Genomic DNA, 18,006 nt, shown 5'->3' with positions numbered 1-18,006 from the left:
TAGCGTTTAAAGCTAAGAAGCTTCACCCTAAGAGGGTAAGCTCCACACGATCTGATCCTTCCCCCAGCACTTTTGGTGCCTGGCAAAGTCCCATATCCTTAAGGTCTTTCTGTTCTCCTTCACATTTATGGCATAAAGAACAACCTGCACGCAAGCTCTGAGACCCTGAACTGCATGGATTGACACACTCTTCACTGTTAACTTAAGCCCTCATATCCATGTATGAAACATTTGACAGTGGTGGCACTCTGGGTTTTACGACTGTTCTCTGGGTGGTAAAGGGACGAAGTTTTGTTTTCTATGGGTGTTCTTGTACATCTTTCTCAGTGGTCAATAACTTAAACATATTCTAAGAGTGTGCTTTTAAAATTGTTTTTTTCTCCAATTCAAGCTAGAAACAGCCCTTCTCAGTTGTCACCACCACCCGGCACCATCAGGTAAGAAGTGCCGGAGCTTCTGCCATCTGTGGCACGCTGCCAGCGCTCAGAGCTGGTGTGAGCGAGTGTCTGTGGCACCCGGGTGTGCCTGCTACACACTTCTCAGCACATGCTCTTTACAGGTCAGAGCAAAGCAACTTTTTTCCCTTTTCTTTTCTCCTTCCATGAGAAGAGATGACAGTGTGCACATGATGTGTTGAGCGCTTTAATTCTGTATTTTTAACTTCTCTATCTGCATGACTCACTTTTCTCTACTTTATGTTCCTTTTATAAGACAAATGTCTGCTGTTCTGCTTTCCGAATTAACTTGTCCTGGGACTTTACCTGTGCTCACCTCTTCTGTCAAACAGAGTCAACAAAACCCGGCAGAGTGGGGTGGAGGTAAGGGCAGAGTACTCACTTTTACCTCCCAAGGTGTGCAACCTAACAACCAGTGACTCAATCTCTCCTAGCCTGGGTTTTTGCAACACTAAATTGAGCGTTAGGCCATATGGCCTCTGAGTCTTCTTGTCGCTTACTTCCAGAATACTGATTTTGGTATTCCTGTTTCTAATATAGGGTCTTTTATAAAATGGAATGTTGTATTAGGAGACTGAGGGGATAGATGCAGCAGTCTCTACTCAAGCACAGTTGCTTTGTGCACAATACTTTGGAACTTAGGTATCATATAACTTCTTGACAAATATATGAGTTCTTAGTGGTCACTGGCACCACTTGTCACTAAGCAGTGATGGGAAGGAGGGGGAAAAAGAAGGAGGAAGAAGAGGAAGAGAGAGAGAGAGAGAGAGAGAGAGAGAGAGAGAGAGAGAGAGAGAGAGAGAGAGAGAGAGGGGGAAGAGAGAGAAAGAAGAGAGAGAAGAGAGAGACTTAGACATCAACATGATCTACAGATAAACTTCTTCCTGATCTGCTTTATTATATTAGTATTTTATATTTTGGCTTTGTTTTATAACCATTACATTTATAATGGCTTAATTTATAACCATTAAAATTAATTTGGGGAGGCAGAAGTATTATAATCAGCTTGAAGACCTCTATGAAAATATTTTCTTCGGATTTTCTAACTATATGATGCGCTCTCTCTTTCTCTTTCTCGCTCTTTCTGGGTTCCTTATTACATCAGTTTTCTAGATGCTAATCAACTTTAAGCTTTCATTTAAACAAATATATATTACATATGTATTATTTCTTACTGTAATAAACATATATTGTCAGACATTCTTCAAAGTTATAGGAATACACAATAGATAAAACTATCCTTGTTGGTCAGTTCTAAAAACATACACACAGTAACATAATACAGACTGATTAGGTTGCATTTTCATATACATATATATATATATGTATATGAATTTGAAAGAGAGTAGGAAGAGGTACACAATGGTTTGCAAAGAAGGACAGGGATGGGGAAATGATATAATCATATTTAATATAAAAAATAAAATAACTAAAAACATAAAGAGAAGATAGTGGCATTTCAAGAGTAAGAAAAAAGGACCACTACTAACATGTGACTAAGAAATCTATGGTGAAGGTTCTTCCATGGCATTCAAATATTGTTTTGACAAGTATTTGCCAAGAAGTTGGGGAAGGGCTCAGGTCTAAGAAATCACGGCAAAGGAGACTCCCCAATAGGAGGAGGATGTAAGAAGTACAGAGGCGAGAAGGAAAAAGAAGCAGAAGCAGGAACCTGGACTCACAGGCCCGCCATGCTGCAGTGAATGGCCCCACACCCAGGAGTCCATGGCTTAATAAATAAAAGAGGAGACAAAGTTTGTGGTAGAGATCTGGGAGTGTATCAGAGAGGAGTTGGGGGATGGTTGGGTATGAACATGATCAAGAGACATTGTATGAAACGTCAAAGAATAAAGAATTCATAAAAATATTTTTAATGTCACTGAAAAATGCTCCTTTACCCAGCACTGATAGGTACCACTGCAAGAAATATACTTAGGAATCCATGTTAGAAAGCATTGCACTTACTCACTAATTGTGAACTAAATGCAGTTTTCGAGAGCACTTTTTCTATCAAACAATTTAGGAAGCTGTGGAGGTAACCTCGAGCTGGTGCCTACATAGAGCCTTTACCCTTCATCATTGTGTCTTTGGAATAGGAAGGTCCTCTGCAAGTTACCAAAAGAGAACCATAAACACCAATCCGGGAACAAACTCTTTAATCTACAATGGTGTGTGCCTGCCTGCAAGATATGCCAGGGAATGGTGGCATAAAACCTGTGGAAGTAACCAGCCAATAAGGAACCTAGACCCAACACTGCTTGGGTGACCAAGCACCTGCGACTAACTTCAGGGAAGCTTCCACCAGCAGCAGAGAGGAACAAAGACAGAGGCCCACAGCCAGATACCATGCAAAGAGAGACCTTGGGAACACTCAGCCCCAAACAGGATGCCTCTATCAAATCCCTTCCCTCAGGGCTCTGGAAACCCTGCAGAAGAGGCAGAAATGGTGTAAGAACCAGAGGGAGTGAAGATACTAAGAAAACAAAGGCATCTAAATAAATTATGACCAAAGCGCAAATGAACTCACAGAGCCTGGAGCACCATGTACTCCATGTACAGGGCCTGCATGGGTCTGCACCAGGGAGGTTCTCAGAGTAAATGCCATGGCTTCCGGGTTAGTGACTGTTGGATTGTTGAGTGTGCGACCAAATGGAGCTGATTCCTGTGCCGTCTCTGCGCCCCCTCCCTTCTGTTTGTTTGTTTTCCCAATTCCAATGGGTTGGCTTTTGCTTTATCTTATTGAAATTAATTATTATAGTATCAAAAGTAAGCATAGAAGCAAAACAAGGTGCTGGAGAGTTGGCTCTGTGGCTAAGAGCTTTAGAGTACATGCTGTTTTTGCAGAGGACCCAAGTTGGGCTGCCAGCAAGTTGGCAAGTTGGCAAGTTGAGCAAGTTGGCTCAGAATCACCTCTAACTCTAGAATGCCCACTTCTGACTTCCTTGGGCACCTTGCACTCATAAGCATATACCTACACACAGACACACAGACATAATTAAAAATAAAATAGATTGAGCCAGGCTGAGCAGCATACAACTTTGATCCCAAAGCACAGAAGTCAAAGACAGACAGATCTCTGCAAGTTCTAGGCTAGCCTAACCTAAATATCAGTTCCAGGCCAGTAAGAACTACATAGTGAGACCCTGTCTTGATGATGATGATAATGATAAGGACTCCTCCTTATCATTAAGGAAGAAAAAGAGGAGGAAGATGAGGAAGATGGTAAATCTTTTAAAAATCAAAACAAACAAAAAATTGGAAGCAGTCAAATAAGTGTATAATAGTAGGAAACTAAAAAATTATGTCACAGCTAGATGGCAATAATTTTTCAAAGCTAAATATGGTTTATAAAATATTAATCAACATACTGTTAATGAAAATTATGACAAGTATTTCATAAGATCAACTTTGCAAATTTAAAAAAAATATATAAATGGAGGTAATTCTTTGACTTATCGACAACAGTTGCCACATAGGAATCATTCACATGTAAGGTAATTCAAAATCTAGCAGTTGCAGGAGAGCCAGGCTACCTACTAGCTAACCTGCGCGGAGCAAAGGCACAGTCTGATCACAGCCTGCTGTAATGTTCAACAGTGGCGGCTTTTGCCAGATATAAATGGACTCACAAAGTACTTACTGTGATTATAAACATATCTTATTATTATTAGTGATTTTAAAAATATCATTCTTACACAGAATATTTAGCAAATAGGAAAAGAATTCTCTTAGTTTAAGCTTTTAGTTTAGGCCTTTAAGTCTTTGCCATGTCAGGGTAAGCTGGACTACTTTTTTGGAGTGACCAATAAAGAGTTCCCCAGGAGCATTTTATCACTTCTAACTTGCTTGAAAGAGTTCTTACAAGTGCAAGATGTAAACCACTTCTGATGCTTAGAGCCTGCACCCAGTTTTTAATCTCATAGTTTTCTTGGACTTTAAGTGTTGAGTTTAAAAGTTAGTTCTTAGAACTTTATGTATTTCATGTTAGTTACCCAGCAAGACAGTCAGAAGATGAAAATAAAATTTAGGTCCATAGAATAGGAGGCTGTAGAGGAGCTTCTAGTATGTATGCATAGCACTGCTCTACCAGGGCCAAGGCAGGCATCCTCAAGATGAGCTGGAATCAGTCAGCTCCTAGCCTCTATTTTTGGTCAAACTACATTTGATATTTCTAAAAATAAAATGGAAGTTAAATGATAAAAAAAAAGATAAACTAACTGCTGTTCTAAACCTAATCTGCACAGGTAATTAAGCTTCTGAGGTACACTATGGAAAGGAACAAAATGGAAAATAACTGGGGGGAAGGGTGGATCAAAAGCTGTGTGGAGCCAGCTTGGGTCACAAGAGAGAAGGGTCTCAGGAGCCTCATCTGTAGGTCTTTTTTGGTTTTTACAAGTGGGTTGTCTGCCATCCGGCAAATGTGCAGAGTTCCTTTGTCATATTTCACTGTCTTCAGCAGATGTTGAGGGAAAACAGTTGCTTTGGAAGGGTATCGTTGCTATTAATATCCATGGTTTTAGAATTTCTCAAAGCCGCTTCCTTCCTTTCAGTGTTTGTACTGCTGGAAGACAGAAGACACTACCAACTAACAGATGTAAATTGTATCATATCAAATAGTGGAGAAAAGTGCTAGGCAGAGCAACAAAGGCATAGGATACACACACACACACACACACTAGAAAGAGAGAGAAAAAGAGAGAGAGAGAGAAAGAGAGAGAGAAATTGATTTAACTTTCATTCTATAATTGAAGTTATATCAGTGTGAATATGTGTTTAAAAAAAATCAAGAAACACGACTATGCCAGTATGAATAATGGTCTCCTTAGAACTTTTAAAACAACTAGGTTTTCCAGGAAAGGGCACCATTTGACTATAATATTGACTTTAAGAAGAACACACAGTATCACATTATAAAACTGTTCAATACAAAGAAAAATACAATACAAACTGTTCAATACAAAGGAACGGTTTGGACTATGGGCCCCCATAGTTCACGATGAAAATCATCTATAAGTTTGTCTCAAATTCTCCACTAAGTTCCCGTGACTGACATTTTATTTCTAGTCCACCAATGATTTCATATTTTAAAATAAATGAGAGAAATGTTAAATTTTACTGTCCGTGGGCTCAAATTGCTCTCCTGTTACTTGGATTTCTTTAGGAGTTCCAATGAAACACAAGGGCTGTGAGGGTGACTCCAAGGGGCCCTAGCTAGGATTTTGAACAAAGAAGGCTAACTCATGTTTTAGAGTGAGCATTACTGCTGCTCGACGCAAGGGGCTCAGGCTGGTCTTGAAGGCTGTTCAAAGACATCATTCAAAAGTCTTAGAAACAGTTTGTTAAGAAGCTTGTATGGTCTAAGATTTAAAGAAATTTAGAGAAAGCAATCAGCGGGATTTAGTCAAGCAATGGAGGAGGGGAAGAGGGAGAGAGGAGGGAGAGGCCACCCCAGCTTCTGGGGTGACGATGCTTGCTGGCTTGTTTACTCTGCTTGCTACAGAGATGACATTGAAGCAGCATGCCATTTTGGGGTGACAAAAACTTGCAATAAGAGATTCCCCACGAAGACTAACTTAGTCTCTCTACCTAGCCCATGGCTCCAACTGTGTTTCATGAAGTTTGGATATTCCACAGCAACATGAATGGAAGCTCCCAGATTTGCAATTTTCAAAATTAAAGGAACAAATTTTCTTTTCCCAATCTAGGAATTTGCTACCATTGCTTGCTGGGTACAGTTCTGTGAGGTCTGTTGTTTTATATGTAATGCACTTGCATACATTAAGGGAAGAAAATGTTTCCTCATCTTTCAGAGTCCCTTAAAGAACTGAGTAGATATATATGGTAAATATATATATATATATATCTGTCATTGGATTGGAGTCCAAGACTCTCCAGGCCTTTTGCCTCCCCAAAACTCACACAGATGACACAGGCTGACTGGGTTTCCAGAAGACACCACTTAACATAAGAAAATGCAACCAGGGAATAGGTTTGAGGGAAAAGATCTTACCTTTGGGGAATCAGCTTCTAGAGTGATTAGGAAGGGGAGCTTATGACAAAAGAATGTAATATAAAAATTAAGTAGAAAAGTTAATGTAAGATTATAAAAATAAATAAATTAAATCATTATCACACTATCCCCAGACATCAACTATTTTCTATGAGAAGCAAAACTAGCATAACACAGAACTTTTCTCTTTTTCTTTTCAGCATCTAAGATGGCTGCCTGGTATGGTCCAAACTCATTTATAAATTCTGGAAAATTCAACTGAAATACCAGGATTTTCTTACTACTCAAAAACATTTCTTCTCTCAGCATGCACAGCTGCAGACTGCTCCCATGTCTACAGACAGATGAGAACAGATGGATGTTCAGGGTAAGGCTAGGGGAGCTCGTCAGGAACTTGAAAATAGGGAACTGGAAATCAACTAAATGTAGAATGACCATTACATGTGCCAAATCATTGCCACAAAGGAATAGGAAGTGGAAAATGTGGTCTGGGACCTGCAGTAGTCCTGGGAGTGTATGATGAAGAAATCCATGAAACCACGCAAAGAAAGGGTGGGCACAGTGAGCGTTCACAGTCGCCATGCATGGGTCACAGACAGCTCCATTTCCCCCCCACTGTCGTGGTTTTGGAGCGAGCTTCAATTTGAAAGGAGGACACTGAGAAGCGCAATGCTTACAAAAATTATCATTCTTCCTTTAGAAAGAAATTATAAAATATTTTAACTTTAAATTTGATTAAAATCAATACTATCTGTTGAATCCATCTGGTGAATTTATACCACAAAACATTAATTAATATAACCGTATTATTTCAAAACTCCAACCTTTTAGAAGGAAAGCGTGACTCCTTTTCTTTTGAGTTGTCAGCAGTAACTAGAAGGTTCCCCCACATGGCAGTCTTTGACATTTCATCAGAAATATTGATCACAGATGGGTCGTCTCTAGATAGCAGTTTACCCAAAATGAAATATATATACAGCAGATAAGTATGGGGCATTCAGTTAGGGAAGAGGGACATAAGACAATTTTATAAGCATGTAAAACATTTTATCAAAATTTTAATAGTAAAGCATATACAACATAAAGTTTTCATCTTAAATATTTTAAAACGTACAGTTAAAAGTTATAAAAGGCATTTACAACTTATATCCTACTACTAGCATCTGTCTCCAGAATTCTTTCATCTTATCAAACTGAAATTTTGTATCTAATAAATAACAACTCTCCATGTCCTCCTTTTCCCTGCCCCTGGCAACTAGCACTGCACATTCCAGGTCTATTGTCTTGAGAATTATAAGTGCCCCATGGAAAATGGATCACATAATGTTTGGGGGTTTTTGTTTGTGTGTCACTGGCTTATTTTTTTTTGAAAGTGTCCTTATAGTTCAAGATGTCTAAACATAATCCTAAATTTCTTTTTTAAGGTTGAATAATATTCTATTTTGTTTATTATAATAGTATATTTTTAATAATTAAAATAGAAGTATTAACCAACTCTCACAATTGTTAAAAAGTATTTGAAAATTGAAAGAAAAGATTCGTGTTGTATAGATATAGATTTGGGCTACAGTCCTCTTAATCCATCCCAGATCACAGAGATCAGTTTCCATCCATCTGTTGCTCAGTCACTTACCCCTACTGTTTATCCTCCGGCGCTGCAGTGGCCGCCACTGTCTCTGTGCCTTCCTCTCCTTCTGACCTCAGCTCTTGTTATCTTACATCTGCTTACCATGCTGCAACCATTCTAAGGGCCTCCAGACTGTTCTTCCACAGTCTAGAGAAGCTCAGCGCTCCTAATGCTGAGACCCTTTAATACAGTTCATGTGATGAGCCACAACCAGAAAATTATTTAATTGCTACTTCATGTAATCTTACTACTGGTATGAATCATAATGTAAAAGTGTGATAATGCTGGATATCTGATATCTGACATCAAAGGAGTAACAATCCAGGTAAGGCAACTCCCTCAATTAAAAAAAATGTATCTGAAAAATCCAAAGAAAATATTCTAATGTATAGTATAGATTTGGGTTACTGTTTTTTTTTAATTCATCCCAGATCTCAGACTTTTGTTTCCAATTGTGTTCTAATTTCACCTGTTCAGGCACGTCCATGCTGCAAGTATTTTAAATTGCTGTTCTGCCCCTTAAGCCCTCCAAGTGTTTGCTTTGTCTTTCTACCCTTCTTTTTGCCATGCACAATTCAATATTAGCTGCTCATATTTTTGTGATGTCTTTATCCTTTATTCTACTTAGATATAATGTATATGACAGCAGGATTCTAGATCACTGGGCAACAGCTGCTTTCTCAAAAGTCAGCCCGAGATGGACACATGGCATGCGCTCAGTAATTATTGACTGGAATATAAATGCAGTCTACTTACTCAGTAATTATTTGTTTGAGAGCAAATGCGGCCTGTGCCTTTGACAGAGCATTTCCCATGCAGCTGGGGAACCTACAGTATTAGATTCTATGCAGGTGTTTAGCTGGTTTGTTTAGTATTGTTCTGTTTTTATACTTTAAATTTACAACAATTATAGAAAACAGTTATAATACTTCAAAACTTCCTGAGTTAAAAACATAATCAAACGGCAGCATAAGTTAATCATAGACCAAGTGACTTTTGTAACTAAGAAAACAGTACTTTTTTTTTTAGTACATATAGCTAACATTTTTTACTATGAAAAACATCATATTAACACAACTCCTGAGCTAGTCTCATGTCATCTCCGTTGGTGGCTGTTCACAAGAGGACAGCAAATCTACCAGGCCCGAAAAGAGCACCAGGACTCAGCCTTGCTCAGTCTGAAAATATGTGTTTATTTCTTCCCGTCTCCTTGAAAATGGAACTTCCTAGAATCTCAGAATAGGGATCAATCATTTCCAAGAAAGCATCACATGAAAAACAAGTATCTCATAATATTAGGAGACAGTCTTATGGAGGAAAAAAGGTTTAGAAAATTCTGAATTAAGCAAAAATTAAGCTTTAAAGGGACAGCACTACTTTTATTATCTCACATACAAAGGTTATTTATGATTGTCAAGCTAGCATGCAGTTTGGACCACTTTCAATTTTATTTAACTACTGAGTCCTTTTGGAATGACATATCATAAAACTAGTTCCTGTAAAATTCACTTGAGAATAGACTGACTCTCCTTGATCAAGGGTAGTGTGTGTGTGTGTGTGTGTGTGTATGTGTGTGTGTCGAGCTAACATAGTTTCACCAATTTCATGCACTTTTAAGTAACCATTTGGGGAGGGTACAGTGTTAGACTAAGACTCTCAGATCCAATAAATTCTTTGCTACTTTGAGTTTTAAATATCATGGCAAGTTTCTTACCCTAAATGATTTCATATTTATTTATTTACAGGTAATCGCCTAAGAATTTAGGACCATACCTTTGAGTAACAAATAGTACTTAAAATAGACTTTAAGAGAAAATCATTGAAACTAAACTTTTTGAAAGAAGAAGCAAGTCAGAGACTGAAGCAGAGAGAGGAAGGGAGCAGAAGAGGGAGGGAAAGAAGGACTAATGGGGGAGGGGCCAAATGGCTGTGGAAATTTTCATTAGGACTAACAAAATTTTGTTTTCCTGTCTTTGTGTATAAAACGATTGGTGTAGTTTCCACAACTACATTACTATTTTCTTAAAAGACAGATACAGCTGATACCTTTATCTCAAAAACTGGAGATATCTTTTTGGAAGTGACTTTCTTTAGGAGCAAATTCTCAGAATAAAAGTCTTTTCCCATGCTCGCCTTGCAGACATTGGCCCCATCTATGCTGAAAGTGAATAATGACCAGCTTTCTGGTCATTTCTGAGAAGATGAAAGTGGTCTTTCATATAATTTAGAGAGAGAGAGAGAGAGAGAGAGAGAGAGAGAGAGAGAGAGAGAGAGACCTTGCTGCGCTGCGATTTGTTGTATTTATTTTGCTGCACAGCGACTGCTGGCAGAACGGACTGGAACCTAGAATTTTTTTTTTTTTGGTTGCAAGTTGTTTTAACACAACCTGAATAACTTCCACATGGTATGAAATTCTTAGATTGAGTCTAACCAGCGCATTCTAGGGCTCTCGCTGCTGCCCCTTGTAAACGTCTGTTTACCTGTAGTGTCCCTCCAGTGGGAGCTGTACTGTGCCCTCGTCCTCCATGGCTAGCATACTTTGTTCTTCCTGGAATGACACACGTGAAGTATACAAAGTGAACCCGGTGGGCCTCTATTTCACATTAAAGAAGAAACACAGATTAATGTTTTATTATCTCATTAACCTCAGGACCTTCTACTTTGTTTGCACTTACTAATGCTAGCGCAGGTCCTTTCAATAAAGCCTCAGCAACTAAGAACACAGTAATTAAGGAAAGTCTCATAACATGAAGTAATTTAAATGCTAACGACAATCTCCTCCATGTCACTCAAGGCACACCATGGTTAATTCCCAAGCACGTTAAAGAGACAGCCTCAAATGTACAGGAATGGGAGTACGGGTGGCACACTGAGACTTTGGGTTTTATAGGTTGAATTTACATTCCCCAGATCCTCTGCTAGGAGGAAGTGACAATTACTTATTCAGGACATGGATTCTCAAACTTCAGAGTTGTCTGTATGCAGTACTAAAAATGTCACAGGGCTTACCTCTAGAGGTTCTGAAATAAAGAGGGCACACAAATGTACATTTCTAGCCAAGTCCAGGGGATGCTGATTATATCCATCTGGACCACATTTTGAGAATTGCTCTAGAGACTAGGAAAAAGACCGAAGATCCCTTCTAAAATGCATCAGAACACAGTTCCTGTTAAACATGCACGAGGACCTGAGTTCAGGTCCCCAGAAACCACACACAAACCGGGTTGGCTGAGGGGCGGAGGCGGGCAAGCCCCTGAAGCTTTTTTCCAGCTAGCCTAGTTGATATGTGAGCTGCAGGTTCCAAGACACACACACCCCTCTCAAAAATTAAAATAGAAATGGCAGAGAAAGATACCTGAAATTGACCGTTTATATTTGTAGGAACATACAGATACATGCATGTAAACGTGTACATATAACCCTCCATAGAAAGACAGATTTGTGACTCTCCATGATGAAGTTGCAAACGAGGTAACCTCCATTTAGATGTAAATTACATTTTTGCTTCCTGCTTTAGATTGCTTCCTACAGCAGCAATCGTCTATCCTTCTCTAAAGGTGAAAACACTTAATATATTCTTGTACGCATCTTCTTCATTTATAAGATTTTTAATCTATAAACTTTTGAAATGGAGATAATCTTATGACTTTCATATAGAAATGTCTTATTTGCTTTTCAATGACAGTACTATTCAATTTTTGTATGCACTATAGATATGGTATATGTAGACTGTGTGTATGCACACAGTCTTACTTAAGGCATCCATTTTTTTAAGTTGGTCAGCTGGCCTTGCCCCAGTTCGTTATTTAGGACCAGTTTTAAATGTTAGACTTGTTGTGTCTGAACCCTGGAATAGATTTCTAAGATGTGCAGACCTAAGGAGTACCATAGGCATCCTTCACCCCCTTTCCTTTGCTTAGTTTAGGTAATGTAACCAAACTAATTAAGTTACCACAGTGAAATTAACCAGATTAACTTAAACCAGCTGCCTAAACTCAGTTTAGTTCAATTGACCTAATGGAACTAGTTTACTAATTGGTAAAGAGATGGTGTTGGCTTCTGCCATTATTCCCATGGGCAAAGTTCATTATAATTCCAAGTGATGAAGTGTTCTCAGATGCTTCTGCAGCTGGTTGATTGTGACTGTACAGATGCCGGTCTCTGCTCATGTCTGCCACACTCTCCCAGCCTGCTGATAGAGACAGGCCCTTCTGAGGATACCTCAGCCCCGATGCCCACAGAAGCTCTGGGTCATCTAGGCTATGGACTAACGTGGGGCCTCCATGAGCTCTTGTACCAACTTAGCTTATGTGTTCCCCTCAGATACCACCCTGTGCATTACACTCCATGGGACTAAGATTGCCTGTGGCCATGAAAACAATTCTACTCACTTTCTGTGCTGTTTTAGAAGGAACTGGTCTCTTTCAAAGCCCACTTAATGTCCTTGTCATGGACAGTGCTCTTAGAACTAAAAGGTGAACAGTGCATGTGGTGCTTTCTCGCTCCTGTGGCCTAATACCTGATATGAATTGACTTAAGAGGGGTTTTTTAAATTTATGGTTTGACAGTAGGAAGGGTGTGATGGCAGGAACATGAGGCATCTTCTATAAGCAGTCAGGAAGTCGAAGGAAACTGGTAGTAAGCCCCAACTATAAATATGAAACCCACTTGAGGGTCTCCCGCTGACCAGTGTCCTCTAGTGAGGATCCACCCCATTCAGGTTCCACAACATTCTAAAAATTGTCCATATCTGGAAACATGGTTCAAACACACACACACACACACACACACACACACACACACACACGTCTATAGAAGACATTTTATAATTTAATAGACCATTCTGTTCTATTCTTCCATTAGGATCATGGTCATCTTTGAGACTCAAGGAAATAGCATAACTGTGAAGCCCTATACAATACAAAAGCAAGTTAAATAATTTCAACACACAATGGTACAGAGTTACTATTCACATTTCTAAGTGGAGGAATGGGGATACAGACGGGAAAGATCACGCAAACCCAAGACCACAACCCAGGAGGACAAACACCAAATCCTATAGCTTCATGTCCAGCATCTGAAACGCATGATGGTATCACCTGTGGTCCAAAGAGCTCCTGTCATCCATCTCCCCTGCTTCACTGCCTGTGGCACACAAAGCCTCTCTCTTTGCTACTTGCACTCCCTGCTCCAGGCCTTCCGTTGAAGTAACCCCATGGCTCTGGTATCTCCTACATGAGGTTTCTTTATAAGCCAATCTTCAACCTCACAGCATCATATAGTTCTTTCTTGGGGCCTCCTGTGCAGGGATTTCTACCATGTGGTACATCTCTCAGCTTCATTAGCCTTCGGGAGCTTGACAAAAACTTCATTGAGTCTTTTATTCTTGCATCTTCCATGCCTATACAACTATGAAAACACAGCGCTGCCAAGTCCTTCAACCAGCTCAAGATGAAGCCGTATCAGCTTTGCATACTGACCCTATGAAGCACCGACGTAGACAGTTGTTTCTGAGGGGCAATACCTTAGCAGTATTCTCTGTTTAGACTATAGTCTTAAAAGTGAATTTTAATTTTCACAAGGTGGAACCTACTATTGATGGAATCTCACCTTCAGGTTACCTTTTCTATTGTCTCTGTACACAGCACAAGATTTCTTCTTAATAGTGCTAATCTCTAATGATTATACTTGCCATATCAGCCACAGCCTTGCATATACCTGTAACCTCACACTTGCCCAGTGTGAAAACTTGGACAGCTTTCATAACCTTCTGTTCCACTAGCTGCTAGACTATAGACCTGGATGAAAGCAATAAGTAATAACATAACAGTCTAAATGCCCACACAATTTTGACCTTTCCCCCCAAACAGTTCAGTCAAATGCTTTCATATTCAGATTTTCTGAAGTTCTTGGGACATAGAAAGGCTGGATTCAACCAATTTCTTTGGCAGAATATGACATAAATTGTCTCTGTCCCAACTCAACAGAATCCTTGTTCTCCTCTGAACCACTAGGAGTTAGCTGGTCCTCCACTGTCCACATTTCTTTTAGCATTTTGGTTTTCTGAACTCCAAACAGATTAGCTAATAAAGGTCTGCTTACAGTATTAGCATCTTTCTAGTCCTATTCCAAATTCCTGCACATTCCTCCCACAAATCTGCTCTGTAGGCCAGCAGACATGTGATCAGGCCTTATTCCTCCAAATCAAACCTCGGCATTAGTTATTTTCCTCACTATTGTGGAGGAAGACCTGATGGGAATCAGGGATTACCAAGGGATACAGCCAGTTATCCCAAGGATGACATGATGGCAGAGTGTGAGGGACCTGGCCACATTCTATCAGCATTAAAGCAACAAAGAACAGCAAGAAGTGGGCCTTGACTCCAAAACCTCAAGGTCCACTACCAGTAACCATTTGCTTTAGAGGCTTCACCTCCTAAAAGTTCTATAATTTTCTAGAAAAGTGTCATCATCTAAAGATCAAGTATTCAAATACATGAACTTAAGGGAAACAATTTATACTCAATTTATGACAAGAAGGCCATTAGTTAAAATAACTCATTTAAGAATAAGAAGAGCTAATCTGTAGCCTAGAAAGAGGTGTTCCTTGAAACTTCGTTTAGCAAGGCATATGGGCATATGTACACCATGGATTCTGAGTCAGAACGTATCTATCCATTCAGGCAGAAAATGCTACTTTTATTTATTGTTTTTTATATCGTTGTACATGGAGGGATATAAAGAGACTCTCAGTAATCCCAAAGGCTATATAGGACAAACTAAGATGTAAACAAAGTATATAAATGTCTTTGGTTGTTCACAGAAGATGATATATAGCATCTCTTCTGGACAAAAGAGAAATTTAAAAAAGATTTAATAAAGACTAAAATGCAAAACAAATGGAAAAGAATAAGAGTATGGTGTCACCTGACAACTGGTGTCACCTGGCAACAACAACATCAACAACAAAACAACAGGCAGACCCATTAGCAGCAAAGACTGGGCTAAAGTTTTTGGATAATGTTTTTCCTGAGGCTTTTCCACTTTTCTCTCCAACTGCTTCCAATAATTACTTTGTACTCTGAGGCTCGTTAATATGTGTGGGCTTTATACTAGTCATCATTCTATCTAAACAAAAACTCATCACCTCTAAAGATAGCATTTCCCAGCCGTGCTTATCTGCAGTGAAGGTGGTTGCTCAGCCACTGCTGCTGTCGTCTTCAGGGAGCTGGCTGGGTTGGGGTGTGGTGATGGAGGGACAGTGCACCCTAAGCAGCACCTTTGGGGAGGCAAAACTGGTGACTTTTCATAGAAGAGCCATCGGATCAGGCACAGTTTCCATTCTTTTCACAGCAGAGTCTATCTCGTCATGTTGACTAAAACTGACCAGGAAACTACTGTACAGGTAACTACTGTACGGGTGCTTTACATGGTTTCCAATTAGCATGTCATTACACAGGATCCATCAAGGATCCAACAAGGAAGGGTTTGGCTAACAAGATTTTAGAAATCTTTTATGCTATGATTTTAAGACAATATTTTAGTTAAGATGGTTACCAAGACAGTTTTTAGATACAAAATAAGGGGGGAAACAACTAAATTCCATATCCAACAAAGAGCAGAAAAATTGACAAATTAAAAAGGAATCTACTCAGTTGCACACGTCGATTGAGATTCATTATGTTCTAGGCACACCTCAAAGAAGATTAATAGACATTACTAATCAGTTCTCTTAATGAATGCATGTTTACATGATCTATATGACACTTGTCTGTAAGGTACTGAAATAAAAATAATATGAACCGTAGTCTCAAAGGAAATAAAGGATCAGCACAAGGAGTGCAGGACTAGATGGTGAAGAGGAGGGAGACTTTACGTAGGAGACTCATGAGAATGCGAGACAAGCATAAAGGGTGGGGCTAAGGTGTTTCCATGGCAGGAAGCTTCATTAAGCCCAAAGGCCCATGCTGAGTTGTAATGGGAAATATAACCCATTAGATTCAAGTGTCTGATAAACTGAATAATATTACACCCTCAGCCTGAATTTTATTTTGTGATAGCAGAAAATTGAAATTGTTATATTGCAGTACCAGATTTGTATTCTGTCCTTTACCTTCAGTAAATAACTTCAGTCATATATCCACTCTGGGGACAAGGTCCCATACAAGTGGCAGCCAGGGACCCGATAGGTTCCCAGGACCCAACAGGAAGAACTTTAGCTGAAACAAAGGGAAGATAAAATTGTAGAGACCATATCCAGTGGACAGGCACAGCCCCCAGTTGAGGGATGGGGCCACCCACCCACCTCAAAAATATTAATCCAGAATTCCTCCTGTCTAAAGGAAATGCAAGGACAAAGTGTGGAGCAGAGACTGAAGAAAAGGCCATCCAGAGACTGCCCCACCTAGGGATCCATTCCATATACAGTCACCAAACCCAGACACTATTACTGATGCCAAGAAGTGCTTACTTATAGGAGCCCTGTATAGCTGTTGCTTGAGAGGCTCTGCCAGAACAGGATCTATAAAGATACAGATATAAACAGCCAAACACTGGACTGAGTGTGGGGACCCCAATGGAGAAGTTAGGTCAAGGACTGTAGGAGCTGAGCGGGTTTGCAACCTCACAGGAAGAACAACAATATCAACCACCCAGATCCCGCAAAGCTCCCAGTGACTAAACCACCAACCAAAGAGTACACAGGGGATAGTCATGGCTCCAGCTGGATATGTAGCAGAGGATTGCCTTATCTGGCATCACTGGGAGGGGAGCCCCTTGGTCCTGTGGAGGTTTGATGAATCAGGATAGGGCCACTAGACCACTGAGGCAGGAGTGGGTAGGCAGGTGGGGGAGCACCCTCATAGAGACTGGGAGGAGGGTGGAGGGGATGGGGGCTTGTGGTGGGGAAACTGGGAAGGTGATAACATTTTTAAATATAAATAGATAAAATAACCAATAAAAAATGAAAAAATAATTTAAAAAAATTTCAAAGTACAAATGATCAGAGTCAGTGTTCGCAAAGACAGTTACGTTATTGTAGGGAGCAAACACTTGTTGAGGCTCCAGTTTAAGCTTTTAAAGAACAGAGCAGAGATTCAGTACTCAAGTTCAACACTTTGTTTTATTAAGGAGGCAAATAAGGCCTGCAGAACTTAGGAAGCACCTACCATTTCATTCTCTCAACAATACACTGGACTGCAGACAGTGCATATGTATATAATTTAAAAACAATAAATGACCAAGTTCATAGCAGACTTATTTGTAATAGATAGAAGCTAAAAACAATCCAGATGTCCCTCAACTGAAGAATGGATATAGAAACTGTGGTCCTATTACACAATGGAATACTATTCAGACTATTCAGCTATTAAAAATGAGGACATCATAAATTTTGCCTGCACATGGATGGAGCTAGAAAATATCATCCTGAGTGAGGTAACTCAGACTCAAAAGGACATGCATGGTATGTACTCACTGATAAGTGGATATTAGCCAAAATGTACAGAAAACCTAGGATACAACCCACAGACTCTAAGAAGTGTAACAAGTAGTAAGGCCCAAGTGAGGATGCTTCAGTTCCACTTAGGAGAAGGAAATAATCACAGAAGGCAGAGGGAGGGAGGGCCCTGGATGGAAGAGGGCAGGGGGAGGGGGAGAGAAAGGGAGGGCCCTGGGTAGAAAAGGGGAGGGGGAGAGGGGAGAGGGAGGGATGGCTCTGGGTGGAAGAGGGGAGGGGGAGGGGGGAAAGGAAGGAGGATGAGGTATGGGGAGAGCAGGAGAGCAGCCCAGGGGGCCAAGAGAATGAATGGAGATAAGCAGCTGTGGAGGAGGGGGAAGTGGGGGGTCCTCTAGAAAGTACCAGAGACCAGGGAGGTAAGAGACTCTCAGGGCTCAGTGGGGGTGACCTTAGCCAA

At 40.1% G+C, this 18,006-nt stretch overlaps 1 protein-coding gene across 3 annotated transcripts in view; it reads right to left on the bottom strand.

Moving 5' to 3' along the window:
• Slc4a10 (solute carrier family 4 member 10) overlaps positions 1–18,006 on the bottom strand; it is a 179,051-nt gene that overhangs the window by 830 nt on the left and 160,215 nt on the right. For 2 of the 3 annotated variants that reach the window (XM_052181141.1, XM_052181140.1), the window contains 2 exons: positions 10,573–10,640; positions 7,290–7,406 (listed from right to left, as the gene is read on the bottom strand). In XM_052181141.1, coding sequence (XP_052037101.1) covers positions 7,290–7,406; positions 10,573–10,640 — 185 coding nt within the window. Of the gene's footprint in view, positions 1–6,491; positions 6,526–7,289; positions 7,407–10,572; positions 10,641–18,006 lie in introns of those variants that run through there. The other variant, XM_052181142.1, reaches the window with a different exon arrangement.

The sequence above is a fragment of the Apodemus sylvaticus genome, chromosome 5, assembly GCF_947179515.1.
Source record: "Apodemus sylvaticus chromosome 5, mApoSyl1.1, whole genome shotgun sequence".
NCBI lineage: Eukaryota > Metazoa > Chordata > Mammalia > Rodentia > Muridae > Apodemus > Apodemus sylvaticus.
This window is presented reverse-complemented; position numbering and strand designations above follow the sequence as displayed.